The sequence below is a fragment of the Haematobia irritans genome, chromosome 1 (genome assembly GCF_050003625.1).
Source record: "Haematobia irritans isolate KBUSLIRL chromosome 1, ASM5000362v1, whole genome shotgun sequence".
In the NCBI taxonomy this organism is placed as follows: domain Eukaryota; kingdom Metazoa; phylum Arthropoda; class Insecta; order Diptera; family Muscidae; genus Haematobia; species Haematobia irritans.
In genome coordinates this window covers 135,777,414-135,790,338 of record NC_134397.1, presented here as the reverse complement: position 1 = coordinate 135,790,338, position 12,925 = coordinate 135,777,414, and the positions used below count along the sequence as shown (strand labels likewise).

At 36.0% G+C, this 12,925-nt stretch overlaps 1 protein-coding gene across 1 annotated transcript; it reads left to right on the top strand.

Annotated features, from left to right (window-relative positions):
* Positions 1-5,000: 5,000 nt before the first annotated feature.
* Positions 5,001-6,135, top strand: LOC142231886 (hatching enzyme 1.2-like). The gene is made up of 2 exons (XM_075302548.1): positions 5,001-5,825; positions 5,893-6,135. Exons 1-2 carry the CDS (start codon positions 5,001-5,003, stop codon positions 6,133-6,135), a joined length of 1,068 nt encoding a protein of 355 aa, XP_075158663.1.
* Positions 6,136-12,925: the final 6,790 nt, after the last annotated feature.

Sequence of the window (12,925 nt, the reverse complement as noted above, 5' to 3'; positions counted from 1 at the left end):
ATCGGATGAAATTTACTTCTCTTCGAGGATTCGCAAGCCAAATCTGGGGGTCCGTTTATATAGGGGCTATACGTAAAAGTGGACCGATATGGCCCATTTGCAATACCATCAATACTAAGGTCTTGCCGTTAAGACCTTAGTTGAGGAGTCACTAAAAACAAAGACAAAACTCATTATGGGATGCGATGCAAATGCACATCATAGTATTTGGGGAAGTAGTGATACTAATGCAAGGGGAGAGTCGCTAATAGAGTTTATTTTGCGTACTAACCTGGTAGTTTGCAATAAGGGAGATGCACCAACCTTCGTCACCAGGAACAGACAAGAGGTTTTGGACGTAACGTTGACCTCTCCGGAACTGAATGATAAGATATCTGAGTGGCAAGTTTTGAGGGAACATAGCTTCTCAGATCATCGCTACATAAGTTTCAGATTGGCTGTTCGTACTTCAAAGACCATATTTCCGCCAAATGTTAGGAAAGCTGATTGGAATAAGTATAGGGAATCGTTCAATTCGATGATACCGGAAATGCCGGAGACAAATATGAGCACTGTGCAAGATATCGAACACGCAGTGGAGCGGATTACTAAGGCCTTCAACATTTCACTGAAAGCTGCTTGCCCTAGAGGAAAGCCAAGGGGAAAAAATCGGCCGCCATGGTGGACTACGGAGTTAAGTAATATGAGGAAATCCTGCAGGAAGCTCTTTAACAAAGCAAAGTCCACAAGAGCTCCGGAGGATTGGGACACTTACAAGATGAATCTGAGAGAATATAAACGAGAACTGAGAAGGTCTCAACAAAACTCTTGGGATGATTACTGTAGCAGTATTGAGAATACGTCAGAGGCTTCCAGACTACGGAAGGTACTAGCATCCACTAACACCGCTCCAGGTTTCATTAAAACATCGGAGGGAAATTGGACAACGTCCAGTGAGGAGACGTTGGAGGTACTTTTGGACACACACTTCCCTGGAAATCAGACGGTTGAACCATGTTCCGGCGGTGTAACAGAGGCTCAGCGATCATTTCCTATCGAGGAAATTGTGTCGGAATCTAGAATAAAATGGGCTTTAAATAGCTTTGGACCATTCAAATCCCCCGGACCTGATGGAATTACTCCGGCGGAGTTACAGGCAGTGGCTGAAAGAGTTATCCCCTGGTTGACGGTGATATATAAACGATGTGTAAACTTAGCATATATTCCAGAAAAGTGGAGGGAAACAAAAGTCGTCTTCATACCTAAAGCAGGAAAAGCCTCTCACTCGAGTGCGAAGGATTTCCGACCAATCAGCTTATCCTCATTCCTACTTAAGACCCTGGAGAGGATGATAGACATGTATCTTAGAAATAGCGTGGATTCAAGTTTGCTCTCGAAACGACAGCATGCATACTCGAAGGGCAGGTCTACTGAGACCGCATTGCATGAACTAGTCAGCTTTATTGAAAGCTCACTATCTGTCAAAGAATACACAATCGTGGCGTTTCTAGACATCGAAGGGGCGTTCAATAATGTCCATCCGAGCTCGATATTAAATGGACTGACAACTCTGAATGTTGATCCAGGTATACTTAGGCTGTTAGATGAACTTCTAATAAAGAGACGTATTTCAGCCACACTAGGGCAAGCAAACATACAAAGGTATGTGAACAGAGACACTCCCCAAGGAGGAGTTCTATCACCTCTTCTTTGGAATGTTGCTATAAACAACCTTCTGGTTTCCCTAGAAAAAGAAAGGATAAAAGTGGTGGCATACGCAGATGATGTGGCGCTAGCAGTCAGGGGAAAATTCCCATCCACAATCAGAGATATTATACAGAGAGCTCTCCGGATGACTGAGAAATGGGCGAAAGATAATGGTCTTGGTGTAAATCCAGCAAAGACAGAACTAGTCATGTACTGCAAAGATCGTAAAACTCCCACGGTTAGACCCATTTCCTTAGGGGTACTGAAATTCCCTTTGGTGAGTGTGCAAAATACCTTGGCGTTATTTTGGACAGGAAGCTGAATTTTAGGCTTAATATTGAAGAGAGGGCGAGAAAAGCCACGGTAGCTTTGTACTCGTGCAAAAAGGCAATAGGGAAAAAGTGGGGACTAAAACCAAAAATTGTGCATTGGCTATACACTGCAGTAGTTAGACCTATAATGCTATATGGTGTTGTAGTCTGGTGGCCGGCACTTCAGAAACCGACTTGTTTAGATAAAGTTCAGCGTATGGCGAGCTTATGTATCTCAGGCGCATTTAGTAAGACAGGAACAGACTCCCTTAATGTCATGCTACATCTATTGCCTTTAGACATTTTGGCCAAACAGTCAGCTGCAACAACGGCTGTGCGGTTGCGCGAGCTATCGCTGTGGTCGGAAAAAATGTACGGTCATAGTTCGGTCCTCAAAATAATGCCAGATGTGCCTAACGTAGTGGATTATACCCTGGCAAAACCACTTTTCGACAAAAAGTTTGAAACTCTAATTGCCAACAGTGAGGCGTGGTGTACACAGACCCCGGGGAATAAAAGATATATAGATTTCTATACTGATGGCTCCAAATTGAATGGACAAGTGGGGTTCGGAGTATATTCTAAAGATCTGGAAATTCGAATAGCGAAAAGATTACCTAATCACTGTAGTGTTTTTCAGGCTGAAATATTAGCAATAAGAGAGGTGGCGAATTGGCTGAGAAGTAATGTTCCAACAAATATTGGCATTAATATATACTCAGACAGTCAACCTGCAATAAAATCCTTGGACTCTGTGTTCCTCAACTCGAAAACGGCCATCGACTGCCGCAAATCTCTCAATGAGATGGCTGAGCAGTACAATATTCACCTAATATGGGTGCCTGGCCATAGGAACATACCGGGGAACTGCGAAGCGGATGAGTTGGCAAGGCTAGGGACTACCTTACATATTCCAGGGGAACTGGAATTTGTTGGTATGCCCCTAGCTGCCTGCAAGCTCATGCTGCGTGAGAAGGCTGTTAGGATGGCAAATGTTCGATGGGAAAATTGCAAGGGTTGCAACGACACCAAGCAAATATGGCTCCATTTCAACTTAAACCGCACACTAGATATGCTAATGTTCTCGAGACGTCAGATATCACTCCTGATATCTGCTATAACGGGTCGCGGCCTGATAGGCGATTTTGCAAAAACTATTGGCGCGAAAACTATTGGCGCGAAGTATAATGACTATTGTATGAGCTGTCATGATGCGGAGGAAAAAGAATCAATTAAACACCTCTTGTGTGAGTGTCCTGCATTTTGTGTAAAGCGCAAGCAACTTTTAGGAGCATATAGCTTCAGATTACTGGCGGATCTGGAAAACGTTAACTTAAGCAGTCTGCTAATGTTTTTGGAACAATCTGGTTGGTTCAACAAAGAAAAATAATCAAGAAGGTTCAGCGGTTAAAACTAGAAGTGCCCATATGTAATAGGTACTTTTAGTTAATGTGGTATCACAATGGACTGAATAGTCTAAGTGAGCCTGAATCTTAATCGGGCTGCCACTTTAACCTAACCTAACCTAACCTACATCAATAACAACTACTTGTGCCAAGTTTGAAGCCGATAGCTTGTTTCGTTCAGAAGTTAGCGTGATTTCAAAAGACGAACGGACGGGCATGCTTAGATCGACTCAGAATTTCACCACTACCCAGAATATATATACTTTATGGGGTCTTAGAGCAATATTTCGATGTGTTACAAACGGAATGACAAAGTTAATACACCCCCATCCTATGGTGGAGGGTACAAAAATATTCGATTAAAAATTTAATTGATTCAACAAATTTTTTTAATTGAAACAAAAATCAATTACAAAAATTAATAGTTTCAATTAATTTTTTAGTTGGTTCAATTAATTTTATAATTGACTTTCAATTAATTTCTTAATTGATACTATCATTTCGGTGATTGGAGACATTTCAATTAAAAAATTAATTGGATCAATTATTGTCGTGATTGAATCACAAAAAAAAATTGTGTGTATGGTGGTGGGTATAAAACGAATTTTCGAAAAAAAACTGTTTCTGGTTTTTTAAAGGAATTTATTTATTTTTAGAATTTCTAGTCTGTAAGCACAGAAAAAAATATCACAAAAAGAAATAATCCCAATTAAAAATTTGATTGAAGTTAAAAACTTTTTCAATAAAAAAATTAATTGATATTATTAACATTTTAATAAAACTAGAATCATTAAGTCAATTACGTCAATGATTGAAAATTTTAAATTTTCAATTAAAAATTGACACAATTAACTGTTTAATCAAACTCGGAAGAGTAAGTCAGTTAAGAAATTATAGATATATATATATTTTTTTATTTTAAATATTTTTTTTTTGGAAACAATCAATTTTTGAATCAAACTACAAAAGTTTAAAAATAGTTATAGAAAGTGATTGAAATATAGTGTAGCGATTAAAAATAATTTCGTTTTTAATATAACGCGTTTTTCTACGAGATTATTCGGTTAAATTTCTTTCGTACAATGAGCTATACAATTTAAATCACTTTTTTTTACGAGTCATCAAAGAAAGTTCCTTATCAACTATGCAAAAAAAAGTTCACTTTTGCAACGCAAAAATTTGTTTATAAAAGACACCGAAATTGTTTATGATTATTTATGTTAACACAGGGATAAACATTGGAATGAAGGTCAACACTGGCTATGAACCCATGACGAAACTGAAATAACTAACGCCCCCGAAAGTTTGCATGAAGAAAGAAGCGATAAGGCCCCTGAGAATGAAATTAGAAACGTGTAGCATTCTCCATGTGGGGGAGAGGAAAATTTCGAGGAAAGGTGAATAAAATTTACTTTAAAGCCACAAAACTTGGAATGGAAAGATATGCAATAGAATTTAGATATCTTCCTTTCCCGAGCCCCAGCGAATGGACAAGACAACCTGCTGAGTAGGTATAAATAGCCAAATAACTTTGGATGGTATACACATAGTTCCACTAAAAAACACACACCAAGTTGAGCTAGCAAGAACAATAGAAATGTTCAAAATAATTCTCAGTTTTCTAACATTAGCAGGAGTGGTAGGTTCCATAGTAGCTACTCCTGTAGTACCTCAAGTTGGAGATGAAGAAGAAATGGTAGTGGTTAGCTCCAATTCCTTGGAGGCTCCTCGTCAGCCACCCTCTAAGGATGTCATCGATTTGAGTTTCTATGGCATGGCTCTTTTTGGCGAACCAGATGATCAATACACAGCCCGAATGGTGGCCAACTATACCCCAGAAACTTCAGCCGTGAATCCTGAAGAATTGGGTTCATATTTAGAGGGAGATATTTTGGTGCCGAAACAGGGTGTCATACTTAAAAATGGCCTCACCACTCAAAGTTCCCGTTGGCCCAATGGTATAGTGCCCTATGAAATTCGTGGAAATTTCAATGCCCAAGATATGTCCATAATTGAGCATGCCATTGCTGAGTATCATCGACGCACCTGTATTCGATTTGTTCGTCGGACGTCACAACAGGATTACATTTCCATTGTTAGTGGTAATTCAGGATGTTGGTCCTCGGTGGGACGTGTGGGTGGTAAACAGGAAGTGAATCTACAATCTCCAGGATGTTTAACCAAACCTGGCACCACAATACATGAGCTAATGCATGCCTTGGGTTTCTTGCATGAACAGAATCGTGAGGAACGTGATTCCTATGTGAATATCCAATATCAGAATATTCAACCAAGTGCCATGTCAAATTTCGATAAGGCTGCAAGGACTCAAGCTTTTGGTGTCCCTTACGACTATGGCAGTGTTATGCATTATTCGGCCAATGCTTTCTCTACAAATGGTCGCCCCACCATAGTGGCAGTGGTATGTAATCGCTCATTTGTTAAAACCTCAAATTACTCAAAATATTTCCTAACATATGCCATTTCAGCGTTCCATGGGTAGTTCTCAAATGGGTCAACGTGATGGATTTTCAGCAATGGATGTACAAAAACTAAATCAAATGTATGATTGTGGTGCTTCAGCTTCGGTAGCGGTTCCTGTCCCTAGTCCTGTAGTTCCACCGGTTGCCGGTGGTTCTGGAAATCCAGCTGCCATTGATAATTCACTTATCAATAGTTTCATTAGTGGCATTATGACCGGTTTGGGTTATGGAGATGATCCTAATGCCTGAAATTCTTATCCGTTCGGAGGAAATTACATGACAAAAGCCTAGACCATTAGTATTAATCTATACCAAAGATATATTTTCAATAAAATTAAATATTATTTATATATAAAATGGTTACGAGTTATGTTTGTTTTTTATTTATAGGTAAGGTAACCTCTATTTACTTTAAATTGACAGAGAACGTAGATGGCCACCCTCTACGTGGTGAAAATAGGGTACCACATTTTTTGATATCTGGTCGGACAGAGAAACCTCTTTCTTGGCCGAAGGTTAAGGCTGGCGTCTAGACAAAAATTCGCTATTTTATTTTTGAATAGTTGGTCGTGGAAGGGAAACTATGGTTAGGTTAGGTGGCAGCCCGAGGTATCAGGCTCACTTAGACTATTCAGTCCATTGTGATACCACAGTGGCGAACTTCTCTCTTATCACTGAGTGCTGCCCGATTCCGAGTCGAACGGGTTTCCACATTGCAGTGGCTCACCTGCAAAGGTTAGGGGAACCTCTCATTTGCCCGACTTTTTTTAAGTACAGTGAAAAAAGTAAGCTTGTCCTACACCCAGAAAAAAGTGCCTTCGAAACTAAAGGAAAAAATTTTCATCAATATAGTTTATCCATTTTATTTCCATTAAGGTAAATTTTTGTGAAAAATAATAAAATTTACTCGTTTCAGTAAAAAAATCCTAAACTGTAAGCAGTTAGGAATAGTTCATTAACTAGAATAAGGCATGGAATTTTACTCATACTATTTTCTTCGATGGGTATAAGAATTTACTATTGAAAAAGAAAATTTTATTCACCGATAACAAAGCATTCGTAAAAATAAACAAAAACCGAACTAAAACCAAGTTTCCTCAAAATTAGTAAAATTTCTTATAAAATGATAATTGCTTCCTTTATAATAGAAAGTTTTTCATACATACGAACAACACTTGGCATAGAAAAATATTTTTGTTCATTCGTACTAAGAAGTATGCAATCCTTTCAAAACTTAAGGAAACACACTTGTTAGAATATAGGAAATTTTCCTAAATTTCTATTGTCTACCTGTAGTCATCGTAATCGATGTGTTTGCGCGTGGGTGTAATCGATATATTTGCGCGTCGGTTGTTTTTTTTAGTTGGAATCGCGTTGTTTTGGTATACGGAGAGATTGTTAAAAAATAATATGGTAAAATAATATAATAAATAACAAATAAAATATATAAAATATTTGTTATTTTAAATTAGTGAGAAAAATTTTCGTTTTTTTTAATAAATCTATCAATGTTCGTGATAGTGTATAAAGAAAGAAAACACCAGCAGAATAACAACCCTTTCATTTGTCGTCATTTTGGAATCTTCAATTATCAGGTAATATTCAGTGACGCTAACCTCTTGCAACAAAAATGTTTTATGATTTTTTATATTTGTAGGTATTGAAATTGTAAAAGGAGGACAAAATCGTTAGGCAGCAACTTATTAAAAGTGAAAAGTACAAGAAGAAGAAAAAGTGCGTTTTACAGTTGATAATATCACACGGAAACTGGAAATAGTGGATTAATAAACTAATATTTCAAAGAGATTCGATGCTGTTGATTCTTAATAAATATATTCAATATATTAATAAAACATGTCTTTTATTGAAGATAAAATTGCTTATAGAAATAAATAAAATTGTATTTAAAAACGAAGGTAAGCAGTTCTAATTATGAAGTAAAAGTTTTACCACAAATGTGTAAGATTTGTCGAAATGAATGAAAAAATTTCAATAAAATCATTCCATATATGAATTCAAATTAGTTAAATTTTTTCATTCTGTAGTATAGTGGTATATAAATATAGGAAAATGTTAACTAATATATGGAATGCATTATTCCTAATTTCTACGAAAATCACATCGTTCAAACAAATAAAAATGTCTTTGGCGCTATACGAAGTTCAACTTTCTTCACAATGAGTTCATTTTAACTTAAAGAAGGGGTCACTTTTTTCTGGGTGTATTTACTTGAAATGTGCGAAGTGTATGAAGTTAATATAGGGTGCCTGATTTGTTTAATAATTGGACGTGGAGATGGACCCTTCTCTTGGCCGACTTTTGAAAATATTCCGCTTTGCTTGAAATTTTCAGGGAATGTTGCAGGTGTCATTTCGTTTGTAACACATCGAAATATTGCTCTAAGACCCCATAAAGTATATATATATATATATATTCTGGGTCGTGGTGAAATTCTGAGTCGATCTAAGCCTGTCCGTCCGTCCGTCTGTTGAAATCACGCTAACTTCCGAACGAAACAAGCTATCGACTTGAAACTTGGTACAAGTAGTTGTTATTGATGTAGGTCAGATGGTATTGCAAATGGGTCATATCGGACCACTTTTACGTATAGCCCCCATATAAACCGACGCTCAGATTTGGCTTGTAGAGCCTCGTGGAGGAGCATTTGGTACATGGTGTTAGTATATGGTTTCCAACAACCATGCAAAAATTGGTCCATATCGGTCCATAATTATATATAGCTCCCATATAAACCGATCCCCAGATTTGGCTTGCGGAGCCTCTAAGAGAAGCAAATTTCATCCGGCTGAAATTTGGTACATGGTGTTAGTATATGGTCTCTAACAACTACGGAAAAATTGGTCCACATCGGTCTATAATTATATATAGCCCCCATATAAATCGATCCCCCGATTTGGCTTGCGGAGCCTCTAAGAGAAGAAAATTTCATCCGATCTGGCTGAAATTTGGTACATGGTGTAAGTATATGGTCTCTAACAACCATGCAAAAATTGGTCCATATTGGTCCATAATTATATATAGGCCCCATATAAACCGACCCCAGATTTGGCTTGCGGAGCCTCTAAGAGAAGCAAATTTCATCCGGCTGAAATTTGGTACATGATGTTAGTATATGGTCTCTAACAACCATGCAAAAATTGGTCCACATCGGTCCATAATTATATATAGCCCCCATATAAACCGATCCCCAGAAATGACCTCCAGAGCCTCATGCACTGAAAAAAATATTGTCGTGAGGTCAAAGATTTCATGTCTTTAAAACACGAATACAAATTTTGCTTAGCAAATAAAGTTATTTTCCTTGTCCAAAAGTCGATAAACTTTTCAATGAAGTCGTATTGTCCTTATAATTAAGTGATTTGACTTAAAAATGGGTATCTTAACATGAAAGAAAAAATTTATAGGCTAATGTCAACTTGACTTTAATAATTCAGAAAAATTCTTTAAATTTAATGAAATTGTCTTTAAATTGGTTGTCTTTTTGCATCTTGACTACAAAGCAAAAAATCGTTCAAATATAGGACATGTTTTTCACAACTTTATTTTAAAGAAGTTTTTTACTTCAAACATAGCATAATTTCTACTGGAAGTCGAGTCCTAATTTGGAAAATAAAGTTGCAGTTAAGTCGTTTTTAAAGGACTTTGATAGCATATGAAGAAAAAAAGCGAAAAATTAAAATTTGCTTCCTAGAGGCAAGTACACAAAACCTAAATTTAAAAGAGAATTGTGTCTTAAAAGTACTTGTATTCTCCGCTTCTTTGGCTCGGAATCAATACCAAATTTTTTAAAGTAGAGACAAAATCTTTGGAACCGAGTATGCTTTTTTTTCAGTGTGGATGAGCAAAATTCATCTAATTCGGTTGAAATTTGGTATGTGGTGTTAGTAAATGATCTCTAACAACCATGCAGGAATTGGTCCATATCGGTCCATAATTATATGTAGCCCCCATATAAACCGATCCTCAGATTTGACCTCCAGAGCCCTGTGGAAGAGCAAAATTCATCCGATCCGGTTGAAATTTGGTACGTGGTGTTAGTATATGGTCTCTAACAACCATGCAAAAATTGGTCCATACCGGTCTTAATTATATATAACCCTCATTTAAATCGATCCCCAGATTTGACCTCCGGACCTCTTGGAGGAGCAAAATTCATCCGATCCGGTTGAAATTTGGTACGTGGTGAAATTTGGTACATTGCGCTAGTATATGACCGCTAACGACCATGCCAAAATTAGTCCGTATCGGTCTATAGTTATATTAAGCCGATCCCCAAAAATAATCTACCAACATTTTATTACTATAGAAAATGTTGTCAAAATTTTATTACTATAGAAAATTTTGTCAAAATTTTATTTCTTTAGAAAATTTTGTCAAAATTTTATTACTACTCAAAATTTTGTCAAGATTTTACTTCTATAGAAAATTTTGTCAAATTTTTTTTTCTATAGAAAAATTTGTTAAAATTTTATCGCTCTAGAAAATTTTGTCAAAAATATATTTCTGTAGAAAATTTTGTCAAAATGTTATTTCTATAGAAAATTTTGTCAAAATTTTATCGCTCTAGAAAATTTTGTCAAAAATATATTTCTGTAGAAAATTTTGTCAAAATGTTATTTCTATAGAAAATTTTGTCAAACTGAATTATATACGTATTTAATCGGCCTTTTTTGTTTAATATATACCCCGTATGGACTAACTTACAATTGAGAAGACGGGGTTAATAAGTTTTAAGATACCTTGCCATCATCAAGTGTTACCGCAACCCAATTAATTCGATTGTGGATGTCAGTCTTTAGTTCAAGTTTCTATGCAATCCATGGTGGAGGGTACATAAGATTCGGCCTGGCCGAACATACGGCCGTGTATACTTGTTTATATCTGGTTAGGGAAAGTTGGCGGTGGCGTATATACAAAAATCCCCTACCTTTTGATCAATATTTGGTCGTGGAGGGGGACCACTCGTTGGCCCGGCTTTTTTAAGAATAGTCAAAAAATTAAAATTTTCCGATTTACTTGAAATTTACAAACGATGTGTGTGTGGGGGGGGGGGGGGGGAGATTATCAAATTAATATGGGTATATCAGATGTTTTAATATTTAAATGGGGAGTGGCATTTCACCCTTGCCAGACATTTTGACATTTGAAGAACCATTCCCCGTTTTTCTTGAAATTTTCAACGAAGTTTTGGGGTGGGGTCTAGAAAAAATCACTCAACTTTTTTCCGATATTTGACCGGTCTGTGGTCTTCGTCTTGCTCGACATTTTGAAATTTGAAGAACAATTCCTCGATTTTCGTGAAATTTTCGGGGTGATCTATATATAAAAATCTCCTATTTGTTGGGAATTTATCGGGGAAGGCACTTCTTTTTCTTTAAAAGAATAGTGCATAATCTAATCTTCTCCGATTTACTTACAATTTACAGAAAATGAGGTAGGATTATATTAATTCAGTGTAGATTTGTTCTCGATATGGGATCTCCTCTATGAATTAACCCTTATATTATGTTGGGGTCATTTGATGACCCACATCGTATTTTAGCGCATTTCTTACTGTAGAAATATAAATAAAAGTTATTACTAGTCAGTGCATAAATTGTTGACATGTACTGAATTCTTGCTGAGTAGTAAGAATCATATTCCAACAGTAAGAAATGCGCTGATGAAAAATACCATATGGGTCATCAACTGACCCCAACATAATATAAGGGTTAATGAAAAATCTAAACTTCTTCGATTTGAATATGGGATACATGCACCTTTTCCCTGCCCGTTTGTTTGAAATTGAAAGTTTTTTGATTTTCTAGAAATTTGCAGGGAAATATCACCAAAATATTCCCAATTAAAAAGTTGATTGAAGTTGAAACCTTTTTCAATTAAAAAAATAATTAAAACTATTAATCTTTTAATTAAACTAGAAACATTAAGTCAATGATTGAAAATTTTTAAATTTTCAATTAAAAAATTAGTTGACACAATTATCTTTTTAATCAAACTCGGAAGAATAATATAGTTAAAAAGTTATGGATATATATTTTTTGAAATTCTTAATTAAAATTTTTTGTTTTTGAAATTATAAATTTTTGAATCAAACTAAAAAGGATTGAAAATAGTTATAGAAAGTTATTGAAATTAGAGGTGTGCGCGTGACACGAAATTTTCGTGACACGCGTGATTCACGCGTGAATCACGTGAGTCGTGTACAAAATTTGAAGGAACTCTCGTGAATGTGCGTGAATAGGACTAAAATGAATATGTCGTGCGTGAGCGTGCGTGAGAAATAAAATCGGTTCGTGAGTGTGCGTGAATAAAATTTCTGCAAAATCACGCTCACGAAAAAAATCAATATTTAATTCATACTCATATGTAAACTGAAATTAATTTGGCTCTCGAAATATATTCTATTTTTGAATTTTGTTACCTTTGCTGATTTCCGTTGGGAAAATATCGTGAGTCCCGTGAATCACGTGAATTTGTCGTGAATCGTGCGTGAGTGTGAGCCTTAAAAAGTAGTTCGTGCGTGAGCGTGCGTGAGTACTGGTTTCCATTTCGTGAATGTGCGTGAGTGGGATTGGCTACCACACGTATTGTGCGTGAGCGTGCGTGAATAAATATTTTGGTTCATGAATATGCGTGAGTGTGAGTGAAATTTCAGTCACGCGCACACCTCTAATTGAAATATAGTATAGCGATTACAAATAGTAACCGCTATACTGTACTAAAAAATTATTTGAATTTTTCAATCAACATCAATTAAAGATTTAATTGAGTCAATTAAAAAGTTAATTGAAATTTGCTAATGAAATCAATTATTTATTTATTAAGTATTTTTTTATACTCAATTCAAACTATGATTGATACTATCATTTTCGTGATTGAAGACATTTCAATTAAAAAATTAATTGGATCAATTAATTTTGTGATTGAATCTGAAAAATAAATTTTGTGTGTAACTAGGAATTTGGTATTTAATTTTTTGATATTTGCATGGGAAGGGAAGCTCCTTATTTCCAGACTT

What these genes read in the sequence shown, in the direction of transcription:
- LOC142231886 (XM_075302548.1), top strand. Translation starts at nt 5,001, where the DNA reads ATGTTCAAAATAATTCTCAGTTTTCTAACATTAGCAGGAGTGGTAGGT. An exon ending in GCCCCACCATAGTGGCAGTG is followed by an intron (nt 5,826 to 5,892) that starts GTATGTAATCGC and finishes ATGCCATTTCAG; the next exon opens with CGTTCCATGGGTAGTTCTCA.